Source organism: Neopsephotus bourkii, unplaced genomic scaffold, assembly GCF_033783945.1.
Source record: "Neopsephotus bourkii isolate Nb327-2 ecotype Australia unplaced genomic scaffold, CSIRO-AGI_Nbou_v1 NB_1328, whole genome shotgun sequence".
Classification (NCBI taxonomy): domain Eukaryota; kingdom Metazoa; phylum Chordata; class Aves; order Psittaciformes; family Psittacidae; genus Neopsephotus; species Neopsephotus bourkii.
Genome location: NW_026901808.1, coordinates 4,968,556 through 4,983,961, shown reverse-complemented (window position 1 = coordinate 4,983,961; position 15,406 = coordinate 4,968,556). Strand labels below are relative to the sequence as shown.

The window sequence follows — 15,406 nt, the reverse complement described above, 5'->3', positions numbered from 1 at the left end:
CAGAATATCAGGTCCTAAGAGGACATTTTTGCATATGTATGTGTCTAAAAAGTATTATTTGTATCCTGCCATTTGAATAATTGTTTGTGACGTTTAGGTAATTTGCCTACCTAAATGCCCTTACCAGCATGCAAAACATTTGATGAGTACTAATTTGCATGCACTCTCCACCTTTCACTCTCTTCTTTTGAGAGTGGAAATAACTGCTCTTAACACCAGAATGCATTACATTTGGCAAAAAAATAATTTCTGTCCTGTGGGAAATTTCAGTGTTACCATTAGAAAAAAATATCTCTAAAGTGATGTCTCTGAGAAATTTGACTGAAAATAATTGACACTTTGAGATACTCAAGATTTTGTTATGCTTGGTGAACCAATTAAAAAACACCTAATTCCACATGAAAATGTATTTGAATAAATTATGATGGTTTGGCATTCTATAATGGTTTTCTTTATGGACTGAATTCTTAATTTAAAATCTTAGTTACATGTTACTGGAATGCTGTCTAGACAAGAAACCATAGCGATAGGCACATTTATAAAGCACCAGGATTATAACTTTTACATTTTTCATTTGGCTTAGGGTTTTTTCCCTCATATGGCAATTAGACATTTCCTAAACCATCTATGGTACCACACAGATGTTTGACACGATGCAGTTTACATATACAAAATAAGATTCTGAAATAGGGGCCTTAGAAATGAATTCTTGTCACCTCAATACACTGATCACTCTGAAAATTCAGCACTTACCTACAAGCGCTACTGTGCAATGTCATAGACATCCTCTTCTTATTCTCTGATTAACGTATTTCCAGACAGCTTTGTACAATGGAAATCTGAGCACCTTCAGTTACAATCATAGTTTATGTAAGAACTAAAATCAGGATGTAGAAAGAAATCGTCGGAGTCATGTCAGGACTCTGATATGAATGCTACGAGTCCTGAGGTTAGATGAGTATTAGAGTCTAGGTCCAACTGAAACACGGCACAACTGAGAATTAAGTTACCCAGGTGTCTTTAAACAAGAGGAAAGCTCTTAATGCCATCACAAACACAAAAACTCTAGCGTGTTTAGACCCTCTGCTATGTGTCACAGTAGTATTATATGAGTAAATCCATTGGTGGTTTTAGGCACTTTAGTAATATGAGGCAGAATCACTACAAAAGTCTGAGGGGTTTTAGCTGCTGTAGGGATGTAGAGTGGCTATAAATCCATCCTAACCAGCCAGTTACTGCTACTTTGCTTTGCCAGAGCAATACAAAACAGCTGGCAACCCTAATGACTCTGCACTTAGTTTGATAAGTACCATAGAAACATTCATAAAGAGAGGAACACTTCCACATTCAGAGTGAGTTTTGGTCGATGTGCTCAGCTGAGGCTTTGGGTCACAAGCTATCCATGGATAAAAGGAAAACATGAACAGATGCCTCATTCACTAAACGCTTGTCCTCTTCTGAACTGAATGAGGCAGAAAACATTTTGTGTCTGTGCAGTAAAAGTCTAAATCCCAGTACTGTAATTCAGGGAACTGAATTGCTGTTGCACAGATAACGTCTCTTGTTATTTGCTGTCTTCTTAGTGGTTACTTTGCTGATTTAGTGTAATTTAGCTTTCATGTGCTCTTTAATATATTTCACTAATGTTGACTTTGATTTACAGATCTCAAAACATACTTAAATAATTTTGAAAGAAAATCTGATCTTCATAGGTCATCTCCTGCTGTCATTTCCATTTATGTGCTAGGAACAGTTTGAAATCTGGCAAGCTTTATTTTAGTCTTTAGGTCTCACTACAATGTACCATTAGGACAAATGAATATACAGCTACTCCCAGGTCTGTAGCTAAGTTTTCCAGGAACAGTGCTGGGAAAATATAGAGACTGTTCTGGTTAAAGAAGAAGATTATCTCAGATAAACATCTACTACTCACAGAGGCACTTCAACTTTACAGGTGCTTATGTTAAACTCTGAACTGATGAGCAAACTAAGGTTAGTATAGCAGAAAATGCCCATCAACATTGCCTCTGGACTTGATCTTCTCCTATTTTAACCGACTTATCATGAATGCTCACAGGGTCATATGCTAAAAGCTTGCAGGAATGAATACAGATTCATACAATTCTGTATGCTTGTGGAACTGTTCTGCAGACTAAATTTTTAAGCTTTTTTTCCCCATAATCTTTATTTCAGAGTTACATGCTACAAATCAAGGACAGCTCCACTTGAGTTGAGCCGAAACTAACTGGGTCGCAGCTAGTTGCACTCAGTTGGCTTTGAACCCCATAGAAAGAGTCCATAAAAAGCTCACATGACTCTACACAAAGGTAGTAATTTCTGGCAGATACTGAAGGAATAATGCAGAGGAGGACAGACATACATTTTCCTCTCTATACACAAAGGGATTCCTGCTCCTGTGAATTGCTGCTTAAACAGCAACTAATGAGATTGACAGAACAGAGACCCCCACACTGCAGGTTATACAGCTAGCTAAGTGACTATGCTAGGGCAATGAGTAAGTGACTTAATATTTATCTACACCAGGGGCAACCTGTAACCAGCTTCCAGATATATGTTTTATTGATCAATGTGTCAGTTCACTGCAAGTAAAACTATAAAGAAATAACTGTGGATTTGAGGGCTTTTTGTCAATGTTTGATGTATGAATTCTGTCCTGAATAAATCCTTGCCTGAATGGCTGAGTCCTTCACTGAGCTCTTATGCAAAGCCCCAGTTCCTCAACATGATGTGTTACCTGGAAGTATTTCCTATATGCAAGTATTTAAGCCTTTATGTTTCATTTTATGTTCACTACAAAGCTGTAAATTATATATAGTACTGCCTGACCTTTTGGAATAGAAACGGGCAATAAACTGGATGTTTGGTTGCAGTTCATCTCTACTTGCACTCTGCATATTAACAACATGACTACATCCTTACAAGTTAGTGCTTTACATTGCACATATGCTACTTTTCTTCAAAGGATGTTTGATGTGGGTGGACAACGATCGGAGAGAAAAAAGTGGATTCATTGCTTTGAGGGAGTTACTTGCATCATATTCTGCGCTGCACTCAGTGCCTATGACATGGTTTTGGTGGAAGATAAAGAAGTGGTGAGTCAGAAGAGACAAGTAACCATTTTTGCTGCTAAGTTTTAATGTACTCTCTGATGGCATATGAGAACTGTTCCTGTTCCCTGATAACCATTTAAAGGCTATTATGCTATATTGGTTATTGGTTCTTATCTGTAAAGAACATTACAGTAAAACCAGACATATGGGGATGAGATTCGTCAGTCTCTCATGTTTACCTTTTGCATCTCAACAGAACAGAATGCATGAGAGCCTTCAGCTGTTCAACAGCATCTGCAACCACAAGTGCTTCGCAGCCACTTCCATTGTGCTGTTTCTAAACAAAAAAGACCTCTTTCAAGAGAAAATAGTGAAAGTTCATCTGAGTATCTGCTTCCCTGAGTATGACGGTAAGTTTGGAATTTTCAGAAGAAAATACATTCAGATGATGAGTGTAGGCCACGCATTAAAGGCTGAGACTTTGACTCAGGTCACCTATATTTAACCATTTAAATACTAAGCATCTTACCTAAGCACCTGGCCTTTCTCTCAAAAGAATGGTAGGTGTCACATGCAGAGAATCCAATTCATCTCACCCACCCATCATGCTTATCCTAGGAAGGGGTCATCTGTCTCTCTGGAGACACTTATTTCTCTCCATTGGCAGTAGAGGAAACTGAAAGAACTAGAAGTTTCAGATAACTGAAGCTAGCCCACATTTCAGCACAAGTCAGTGCTTATGACTCTCAAACCATAACTGAATCCAAGTTTTTTGCTCCTTTTCTGAAAACCCATTCCATAAAGGAAGTCTGCCTCTTTCTGCATGTCACAGTAGTCTCTACTGGAAACAAAACCCAGCAGCTGTTCCCAAATAATGTAAGAGAATACATGAAGCCATGTCAGTAAGTGCCAGAGAAAATCCAAAACCTGTCAGTATTTTAGTACTGACCTAATGTGTTTGGGACAGGGAATGTCCAGACTGAAACATACTTAAAGTGATATTATTAGAAGATGGCTTCTGCTCACTTCCCGGAAACCAGCTCCTTCACTCCCTTTCTCAGGACGTATCAGCACAGCAACCTAAATTCCTCAGTGCTTCACTGAGGTATTCAAACATTATGTCCTAAACTCAGTGGAGCTCACAATTTTGCACTGCCTGAGGCTTCAGACAGGATGGGATCCAACAAGGGCTTTCAGCAGCAGCCTGCCACCAGGACTCAAAGCCTGCTGCAGTCCTGCAGTGATACCAGTGTCCATACCTCCTGCTGTTCTAAAGCAGTGCTACCAACAAGCAGAAAAACTGCATGAGGGACTTGTGACTGAATATAAAAACATGATTTTTTTTCCTTTCTCCTTCATTTATCTCTTCATTTTTGTACCCCCACCAATTTTGTCTGCTATCTGATTTCCTTTGAATTTATGTTCTTTCCTTTTTATTTCTTTTTCTCTCACTTTCTGTTCTCCCTCTTTAACTAATTCACACTGAATGACTCAGGAACATTTCATTTCAGAAATAAGGACTTCTGGTTAGGCACTGATATTTAAATTTAGGTGGCCAGTTTAAATACAAAATTTTCATAGCTACTGCATGAAGTTAATTCGCTTTAGGAAAAAATAATAAGGAAAAGAAAGGGAAAAGAAAACGAAAAACGTTAGAAAAAAGAATTCTTGTTTCCTAGCACCTGTGAGGAAATTCCAATCAAAATGTGTTTTCTCTTTCTTTTACTCTTCTCTCCACTAGGACTAAATACATTCGAAGATGCTGGAAACTACATCAAGAAACAATTTCTAGACCTGAACATACGGAAAGAAGATAAAGAGATATATTCTCACATGACATGTGCCACGGACACCCAAAATGTCAAGTTTGTGTTTGATGCAGTCACAGACATAATAATCAAAGAAAATCTGAAAGACTGTGGGCTTTACTAGCCATTCATTCCCTTGCTTATAGCCTGACTTCATCTCAGTCCACTTTCCTTTCTTCATCGTATGTGCTGACCGAAATAAAACATTCTAGGGAAGAAACAATATCAATTAAGCTTTTGTTAGCTGTCAGTTGAAGACTTGGGTATAGCCTGATCATTGCAATCAACACTGACTTTCTGTATCTCGTAAGACTTAAAAAATGTTTCTGCTCCACAGAGGTCCTAGCCACTGATAAATCCTGCTGGAATCAAAGGGAAATTCATATGTTAACCAATATGATCTTTAAGGAATCAACACTTCTCAGGAAATGGCAGATACTTCAGTATCCTGTATTTTCTAGTGATGGGAGAAGAAAGATAATATATAAGAGAAACTTTACTTTTATTTACATTTGAAACCTTAAGAGAGCTATAGCATTAAACAGTATCAGTGCACCATTTCCATTCAGTACTCTTCTGTTTTCATGTTACATACACAACTAAAAATTACATACCATTAATTCCACAAAGGCAACCCCCCCCAAACTTAACTGGTGTACAACAAAGAGCAGTGCAAATCTGAATGTTTAATCATACTGTTTTGTTAGAAGAGCTGAGAAACATGTACATAAAATCTGCACATGGGTAAAGCTGACAAAGGGTGTTACCCAGTTTGCAGAAAAGAAAACACAGTAAGATGTAGGCAAGTTATCTGATTCCTTAAGGGAAAAACGTGTCATAGTAACCATCATTTCCTGCACAGGCCATAAAGGCAAGTTGAAACATTATTTTTTAACAAGTAAAGGTAATACTTTTTTGTTTTGATAATAATTAACAGCCTTGTTACTGGACAGCTTCTCCAGTGCCCTATGACTGCAACAGTGATTTCTACCAGGCAGAGAAGGTATAAACCCAACAGTCCTCATGGCAAAAACACGTTGTTGGGCCCAAATGGCTCCTAGAGCAAGGGGTAAGCAGCCATCAACAGCTACATCATGATCCTCCCAGCAAAGAGGAGAATAAAACCCTACCATGAATGTTATATTTCTCCCACCAAGTATCTCAGGAGGACAACTTGCTGTCACATCTCTTCTCTAAGACAAAAACCACCAGCATTAACAGCTAGAGGAGCAGTGGAGAGGTAAATGTAGCACCAGAGAAAATGCATTAGAGACTTGGAGGGAGGTTTTATTACAACTTTTAACTATAATATTTTTAATTATATATATTTTTTTAATCTGGTATTTAAACTGCATTTAAACTAACTAATGTCAACTGTTTTCTGTATTTTGGTTATGCAGTCAAATCTTTAAATTACATAAAAAATTAAATTTTGGCTTCTGGTACAAGAAGCCTATAATCATATTTGCCTATAATAAGATGCTTAAGAACAGCATATGTGGCATATATAAATACTCTGGTATAGTAGTGGTATCAAAATGGCAATCTCATTGCTGCCCTTCTACTCCAGAAATGTACACATTCCAGTGGGATAAGATGACAAAAGATTTGCTGTGTTTGACATCACACCTCTTTGTAACTCTTTCTGAGCTTCTCATTTCAAGAACTACAATTCCTATTCTGTAAATCGCATTTCATAGGGTTTTTTCTGGCATTTATTGTGGGTATGGATTCTTCCAGGAAGCACAAGAGAAAGGAATAGATTTATCTCAAAGACCACTATTGCTTTTGCTTACTTTGCAAACTCTTCAACAGGAAGGAATATTCAAAAGCTGGCAGCTGCCAACTGCAATTAAGCTGGATTTAGTTTGCACCATTGTTACAACATTGTACATGTGGTTTTGATAGTCCATGAATGTTTGAATGACCCACCTTTAATTTGAAACTCGCATCCAAAACCTTGCAGAGTGGCTTTACTTCCTATAGCACTGCAAATCCAGTTAAAAGGCTGTGTGATATCATTCTGTTCATGCGTTGAGCTTGTAGTAATGGTGTGTCCCTCTGTTAGATAAAGGGCATGAAACACTGTATATCAACCTGAAACACTGCTAAGAGGTCTTCTATATATGCAAGGACACTAAGGTTTAATTTTTTTATGTCTGATTGATTACTAATGATACCTCAAATTTCAAGAAATGGGGTAGACCTTGACTACTTTCATCTTTCCTGAAATTTAGAAGTTAGAAGTGAAAGATTCATGAGGTCTTACATGGGATGGTACACTTCAGCATCTAGATATCTCTGTAAGCATTCTAGATTTCCCTTTTCTAGGTTTGTTTCAGCTTCTTCCTCTTTTCACTAAGTGTTTCCTTTTAATGCTTTGCTATACATGTTTTCCTGCATCTAATCCCAGGAATCATTCAGACACATTAAGGATCATAGAGTCATAGAATTGTTTGGGTTGGAAGGGATTTTTAAAGATCAGCTAGTTCAACCCTCCCTGCCATGGGCAGGGACACCTTCCACTTGACCGGATTGTTCTTAGCTCCATCCAACCTGGCCTTGAACCCTGGTCTCAGAGTTTGGGTATCCACAACTTCTCTGGGCAACCTGCTTCAGCATTTGATTCCTTTCATCATAAGAAGGGCCAAAAAAATCTTAACTCTGCCCCTGAGAACTGATGATAAGCAAAGTCTTATGAAAGGAAACAAGTAATCCTGCAATGTACTTACTTTTGCGCTGCTTTATCTTTGAAGATGAAAAATTTCCCAAGGGCCTGATTTAGCAAAAACATCATGCATTAAAAAGAACCATTTAAGCAATTGAAACTCCTTAAATTGTGCTGTAGAGCCTCTGCACTGGGGCCAAAATGGCTAGAAAGGCCACTCAAGAAACACCCAAGGAATATTTTTCTCCCTGGTGAGGGCAAGGAGTTTTTCTACTTTGGTGCTCAGAGCAAACGACTGATGTGGAAAGGTCATGCTCCTTCTCAACTCTGAGTCAGCCACTCATTCTAATAAATTAAATTAAAGACTCTGCAGTCCATTATTTCACCCACTGGGACATGTAAATCTTATTAGTGTCAATGAAGGTCGCAAGACACTCAGAAAAGATAATATACCCTCCTTATGATGTCTACCTGTAAGATATACTGCATGTTCTAAACCCACTTTCTATAACATCGTAGAAAACCTGCCATAAATACAGCCAGCCCCTTTCTGTAACATTTTAAAAGCATAGGATGACATATAACTCACAGCATGATGAGCATTGTGAAAGCCTCTTATCTTTGGTACAGTCCATTAAAAACAAAATATAAATTCTGAAGAAGCACATAGGAGGATCCCCTGAGACCTAAGATTCAAGGGCATTTATGTGCTGAGCATGCATTGACCAAATCCGCTAACTGCATTTACCCATGGGTGTAAATCCTGTCCATGTAGGAGCAAGCAGCTGTAAAATGAAATTATATAGCCAGGAGATGCATTCCTATGAGATCTTACTCAAAAGATACAAAACTACAATTTGCTACCTAGCAGCACTGTTCAGTGGCTGGTTTTGTGATAGCAGGCTGTCACAGAGAGGAATGAGATGGACTGATAACTCTGTTCAATTTACGAGGGAAAGAACATAGTAGAGCTGAGGATACTTTTACAAGTTCTGTGCATTGATTGAAGCTGTGCTAAAGAGCTGCAGCTTAGAGGGACATTTATTCTACAAATAGAGATTTGTAGAAAGGAAACCTTAATGTCTCTCTTAAGTGTATCTTTTTCCCCTGTAAAATAGATTGTTAGGTAGTTTGTGAGCTATACCATCTGTACTTACAGGTGCATCACGTCATGCCACTGAGTTTTGATCAGAGCTCACCATGAATTAAAGTTAGTGGATTGTTCTGCTTAACATCAGTAACATGATGTACTATAGGAGATTTCTTTTCCCTGTGTTTACTTTGATCAGACAACTTTTTTTTTCCCTTACTGTGCTATTACCAAAAAGCCAATACAAACCTTGTTTAGGAGTTCTGCTTAAAATTGATGTTCACTTTATTTTGTATTGGTAATAGAACAGCAATTAGCAATTAGTTTGTAGGTTGGCTTGGTGAGATTTTCCACTATTTTTTTATGCATTTGTGAGTGTCAAATTATTTTCTTCTATCTTTTCTTGTTTTTATTTTACATGGGATCAATAATGACCCTTTTGAATAATGTCTTGTTGTTTAGTCTAAGGTGCTTTAATTCAGTGCTTAGAATAAAGAACTGTTAGAAAAAAAACAGGGTTTCTTCCACTGGAAAAAAAAAAAAAGAAAACATTAGTTAAAGACCATAAGTAGATCTCACATGAAACTAAAACGACAGGTAGGTCTTAATAAACTACATCGCACCTCTTCTTTGGAATAAACAATCATTTACTTTAAAGCTCATTTACAGCCAGTGTTTTTCAAATTAGGATTAACCTGAAATTCTAAATAAGTCTCTCTCTGAAAAGCCAGACGGGGTACAGAAAACACTTGTTTAACAATTTTGGAGCTTCACAGAACAGGAGCTAGAGAAACAAGGTGAAGGTGTCCATGCCCAAAGGAAAGGGAATTAAATGAAGGACAGGAACATTTTCAGACTAAATAACACCCATTTTACCCCTTTTAAAACCTTTTTTTGTTTGTTTGTTTAATTTTACATGTTATAACTGAATACCTTCAAGGCTGAGGATATTTTGTTGAAATAAAATATTTTGATAGGTCCCAACTATTTCTCTTCTCATGTGTGAAGAATGACCAGTATCTGTTAAAAACAAAACGACAAAGTTGAAAATTTCAGATTCTTCCCTGATGGCGAATGCCCATTCTCTCAGTAGCTCTAGGCAGAAATATTAATTTTCTCACAGTTGATGCACTTTCAAGAAACGTCTGACTTTGCACCAGCAGAGAGCAGTAGTCCCCCCATCATGAAGGGCTAGACCCTGCAGGAGCTTTGTGGCTTTTGTTTAGTTTATGTATGCGATGGGGCCTATGGTCCAGGTTTGTGCAGGTGATAGTGCTCAGTATTTCACTGTTCTTCTCTATATATTTTTTAGGTTGACAGGAACAGTGAGGAATTCTGCCCACAATATTAGCTTAGACTTATCATCTCTGAGCTCATGAGTATGAAAGGGCTGCTGCTTTCCCCTTTCAGTATTTTATACAGGGTTGCTCTTAACTTCTGTTTACTGAATTTAGGTTTATTAAATTTGCTTCCATAAAACAATGTTTATATACGTATACCTCAATGTTTATATTATAACAAGGTTTCTACCTCTCAAAAAGACTGTTCATGCAAGCAGAAACCTTCTGCTTCCACCAGGCCCCAGTAAATGCTTGTTTACATTATCCCTATCTGTAACAACCAAGCACCCAACTGAGCCCCTGCAGATTTACAACTCCAATGAATCCCTGATGTTGAGATATCAAACATCCACTTGCTAATTGTGACATTAATCTCACACTGTCTGCTGCTGAGATGTTAATGCTGTACTAGTGCCACGTTGCCATTTAAAGTCATTTCATCCTGTAGTGCAAGTCATGTGGTTCTGACTGCTGGTACAGATCCAACAGATGGATGGTGAAGCAGTAGGAGGCAGAAAGCAAAATGCAAACAGACTCACAGCTTTTAAAGTACAGCATATTCAAAGGTTGCCTTTGCTTTTAGATTTCTCAGTTCTTAAGCACACTTAAGCACCAGTGAGAGGTGGCAGCTCTCACTGCAGCATAGTCAGGTAACTCAGACACACACCCAGACCTGGGTGCTGGGGAAATGCTTCTGCCCTGCAGTTTACACAGGGCAAAGGGATTTAGACACAGACAAACAGCTCTTGAAGCAAAATTAACTCCCCTGAGTACAGTGGTGAAGTTCCTTACAAAGTGAGATGGGAGAGTTCAGCAAGTCAGGGTGAGGTAGCAAGAGCCAGCATGCTGCAGGAGCTCAGTGCAGTCAATAGGAAATCCTGCAGAGGAGGTTTTGCTGCAGGGACATTGACTTTTCTAAACATAAGTAAGTAGGAACACAGGCACCTCTTTGAAGCAGAATGTAATGCCAAAGCCAGCCTTGCTTCCTAGGTGACTTTGTGAAGGGGCTTGAGCACTTTGCTAGAAGTACTCAGAACTTGGTAGAATTGGGCCCTGATATGATACTTGCTTCATAAATGGGTTCTTCAACAAGAACAGTGTATAGGATTTGTGAAAATAAGCAAAATTGCCAAAAGTCTAAACGTGCCTCAATATTTACATTTACTTTATGATAATTGAATGTTAAAACCAAATAGCATCCATCTAATGACAAAGAATAGCAACATATCATGGAATTTACTTATACAATCAAAATTAGTTAAAAAGCCACACACTGAGTAGCTACAAAGAGAATACTGAATAAACGTATTATAGAGAACACATTTCTGAGGCAATGGAACATGTGGTAGCTTTAAAGATTATTGCAAGAATATTTTCATAAGCAAAAAGAAAAAAAATGGCTTACATATGCTTTTTAATGAGAGTTTGTATAGCAAATTCTGACAGACATGATGGCAAGAGGGAGAAGTCAGGAAGGCTGCAGCCCATTCTAGGGAAGCAGCTACTTTCATCTGAAATTGACTGAGAGCTGTCATGACTCAAAAAAGGCTAGCCAAGAAAACACTTGCTCTTCACATCTTGTAAAAGTTTCAGCTTGTTCTGCCTCTCTTTCTCCCTGTCTCTGAATAGTTTATTAGGAGGTGGATCTTTCCTGCTCAAATTGCAGCAGCCACAGGTCAGACTTTTTTGGCTTGGGGAGTAATGGATTCTTCTTGTTAGCCTCACTCTTCAGCTTCTGTCTCCTCAAAGTTTCAGTGTTATATAGTATTGTACAATACAAAAGAATAACGTTAAAGTAATCAGTGCTGTGAGATTAATAATGACTGTTCCATCTGGCAGGCTGAAACTGAGGGCTTCTCATGCATAGGAGGGACTCTGTATCGCTAACACTGGCTTTTCCTTTCCCAGGTTCATTAGCTTTGCTTTCTTCCTTTGAGGAAAGGGATTTGCAGTGAAACATTCTGCCCTTCAGCAAAGTTGTTTGATGAGAAGAAAAACATGCAGTGTAACAAAGGCAGATCTTGCCTTCAGTTTCTCCCAGACAAGCCTGCAGCCTTCAGCAGGACTGTATGAAATCTCCCATTTCATGTTTCCAAAGCCCTGTACAAACATTCGCCAGGTAACCCTTTATGTAGTCTGAGGAGTGCTCCAGGTCAGCAGCACCAGCTGACCACAAACAAAAAGAAGCTCAAGTAGAGCATTAGAATCGTGTTCTCCTGCAACCCTTGCAACAAGCAATCCAAAAGCTTTTGAACCTTCTGGAAAGGATGTGGTTTAGTTTGTGGGTTTTTTTGCCTTTTCCAGATTTCCTGGGTGCAAGATGACCTGGAAAATTTTGCTGAAGGTGACTATACTTTGTCACTGATTATACAGACAGTCTGCAAACTATACTTCTAACTTTGACCTCTCCACAGGCTAGCTGAATACAAGAGAGGTGAAGATGTTAGGCCAGCTCTGTCTGGAAAAGAAATGGCTAAAGCAAACTTGGCCCCCAAGATGAAGTGCTGTCACTAGGCATAAGTCAGAGCAAAGTGGTGTGCCAAAATGTGCATGTGTACATACATGCAAGCATCTTTATGAGAATATGAAAAGTTTATGGGTTGCTTTTGATATATTCCATTTCACAGAGTCCTCCTGGGGGTAAAAATCCTAACCCCTCCGTCTGTATGCAATAGATATTTTCTCCCCAACTGTTCTGAATTGTAACGTGCCATTTTCTGCAGCTACAAAAATTACAGCACAGTCAGGAGTCTGCTAACCCAGCAGTGTGAGCAACATGAAGCCTTAAACTCATAATGATTTGAAGGCTTTTCTTAGCTGTAGCAAAGTGTTTCTTGTGCTTCTAGTAACCTATAATAAAGACTCAAAGTTTATCCCCTAGAATTGTGGAACAGGCATTTAAAAAGACAAAGCCATCATTTGCTTTAGAACTTTCTATTTAAGGCTCTGCCCTTCAGCATTTGCAAAGAACTGCACAGATTCATGTTTATCCTCCAGCTCCCTGAAGACCAGGATTTTGTATGAACTTGGGCTGTTATGAGAGGTATTGTTTATGAGTTTCTCTAGCAGCCTTTATAAACACAGACCTGCCTTTGTGCACATCACATCTTTATGCAGAGACTATGAAGAATGTGGGGTTCTCCTTCCCACAGCATCTCCCTCGTGGGAGATGGGTCTGGGAAGGTGAGACATGATGGTGGATGTGGAAAGAGTAAGAGTAATCTTTATTCTTTGAAATCAATAGGCTTTTGAGACATCAAGATGACATTGTCTTCCCTCCTTCCTCCCTTCCAGGCCCATCAAAGTTTTCCTGTCATTACATTGGCTGTCCACAGAAACTTCCACTGTAATACTTGGGCTACATGGTCTAGTGTGAGGCATCCCTGCCCATGAGAACTAGAAAGAGAACTAGATGATCTTAAGGTCTTTTCCAACCCAAACCATTCTATGATTCTATGATTCAGCTTCCTTTTGGCTTCAAAGAAACAGCTCATGGCACAGGAGCATGGGGGAGTTGTAAATGTGGTGACTGAAGAAATAGCTCCTTTCAAAAGAAAGGGCAAAGAGCTAGAAAAGACATTTCGCTTTCCTATCAATTCTCCTGAGCGCACACACAGTGCTGTAAGAGGCAGTGGAAGCAGCACTGTGCCTCAGGGCTACTGTTACATACCGTCTCTTGCAAAATCCACCAAAGAAGGGGTGCCGGGAAATTGAGCCTGTGGGGGACAAAGTAGCCATCAGAGAATGGCCGCTCTTGGGAGCTATGGATTGCAGAACAGTCCCTTATCTGATCTTTACAGCCTGGCCCAGAAGAAGGCTTCTGTCCTGGGTTCAGCAGTAGCAGTCATTTTTCTCCATCTTAGTAGCTGGTGCCGTGCTGTGGTTTTGACTTTCAGCCTGGGAACAGTGCTGATAACACCGATGTTTTTAGTTGCTGCTCTGTAATGCTTACCCTGACCAAGGACTTTCTGAGTCTCATGCTCTGCCAGGGAGGAGGGGAAGCTGGGAGGAAGCAGAGACAGGACACCTGACCCAAACTAGCCAAAGAGGTATTCCATACCACAGCACATCATGCCCAGGATGTAGAACTGGGAGCACTTACCCAGAAGGGCTAGATCACTGCTTGGATCTGCGTGGGTATTGGTAGGTGGGTGGTGAGCAGTTGTATTCTCTTCTCGTGTTATTTCCCTTGTAATTATTATTATTGGTGGTAGCAGTAGTGATTTGTGTTATACCTTAGTTACTGGACTGTTCTTATCTCAACACCTTGGCAGTTGCATTCTTTCGATTCTCCTCCCCATCCCTCCGGGAGCTGGAGGGGAAGAAGGTGGTGGGGGAAGTAAGTGAGCGGGCTGTGTGGCTGAATTACCATCTGGGCTTAAACCACGACAGCTTCGCACAGAATGGCTGCTCCACATCAGCCTCTGGTAGCTAACTTTAAATGACTGATTCAGGTATGTTTATTCTTATCAGGGTTCCATAAAGCAGCAGCAGTAGATAAAAGTTTTTACAGGGCTCCCCTTAGGTCTAGCACTGGGATAAAGTTAGCCATGTTGGAAATCCTTAGGAAATTTCCGTGACATAGATTGTTGATAAAAGAATAGAGAGAGGCATCCCCTGCTCACTCTCTCTGTTTCTGTGAAGCCCAGTAACTTACAGTTGCTCCTTTGAAGAACAGGAGTCTGAGTTCACTGAGTTGTCTTTCTTTTAGTGACTGCTTTTTAGCCTGCAGTGCTGGACTCAATGCCTCTCAGTGACACAAGGTTTTATTTTAGACTTCAAAAACTACATTGGTGTGATGTCTTGGGTAACCTCTGTTCTGCCTGTTGCTGTGACCCCTTATCACAGAGCACTGGCCAGTGCCTGTCCTTCTGCTGCAATAGTCATCAGCGCTGAATCTCATCTCTTCAAGCAGAATTAACACTTTACACGTGGTTTTAGAGAAAGTGCAGCACCTTTCATCTTCCCTGACAGCTGAGTCCAAAAAGATTTGGTGCTGAGTGTGTGAGTCCAAATGGACAAGAATTAACAGCAGTGCATCTATGGCAATGCTCTGTAGCTCTGTGGAGCTGAGAGAAAATTATTTTTACAGCAAAAGACTGGTATGTCATTTGTCCAAAGGCAAGATTAAGTAATTCCACGTTTTCACTTGAGCCTGGGGGGTTAAGATGCAGTGGATGAAGTTTTAACAGTGCACAATGATCCTGCCTGCTTATGGGAGGCTGGTGATAAACAACTCCTTCTGAAAAATAGTTTCCCTGAACCTACTTACAATTCCCTTAAGATCAGCATCTGATATGAGGAAGCAGTGAAAGTCCAGGTTAATACATATGCCAGTAACCACGAACCCTGCTACAGATCCCAGCAGTTCTGGAGGCACTACATAAAACATCACGGGTATGTAAGCTGGCTCTGAATGATAGACAGTC

At 39.6% G+C, this 15,406-nt stretch overlaps 1 protein-coding gene across 2 annotated transcripts in view; it reads left to right on the top strand.

The window, feature by feature from the left end:
* The window catches only part of LOC133219223 (guanine nucleotide-binding protein G(t) subunit alpha-3), a 51,109-nt gene extending 44,734 nt beyond the window's left edge, over positions 1 to 6,375 (top strand). For both annotated transcript variants that reach the window (XM_061366393.1, XM_061366394.1), the window contains exons 6-8: positions 2,984 to 3,113; positions 3,328 to 3,481; positions 4,813 to 6,375. In XM_061366393.1, the coding sequence (XP_061222377.1) occupies positions 2,984 to 3,113; positions 3,328 to 3,481; positions 4,813 to 5,003 (475 nt within the window). In that variant the 3' untranslated portion in view covers positions 5,004 to 6,375. The remainder of the gene's footprint in view (positions 1 to 2,983; positions 3,114 to 3,327; positions 3,482 to 4,812) is intronic.
* The last annotated feature ends 9,031 nt before the right edge of the window (positions 6,376 to 15,406 follow it).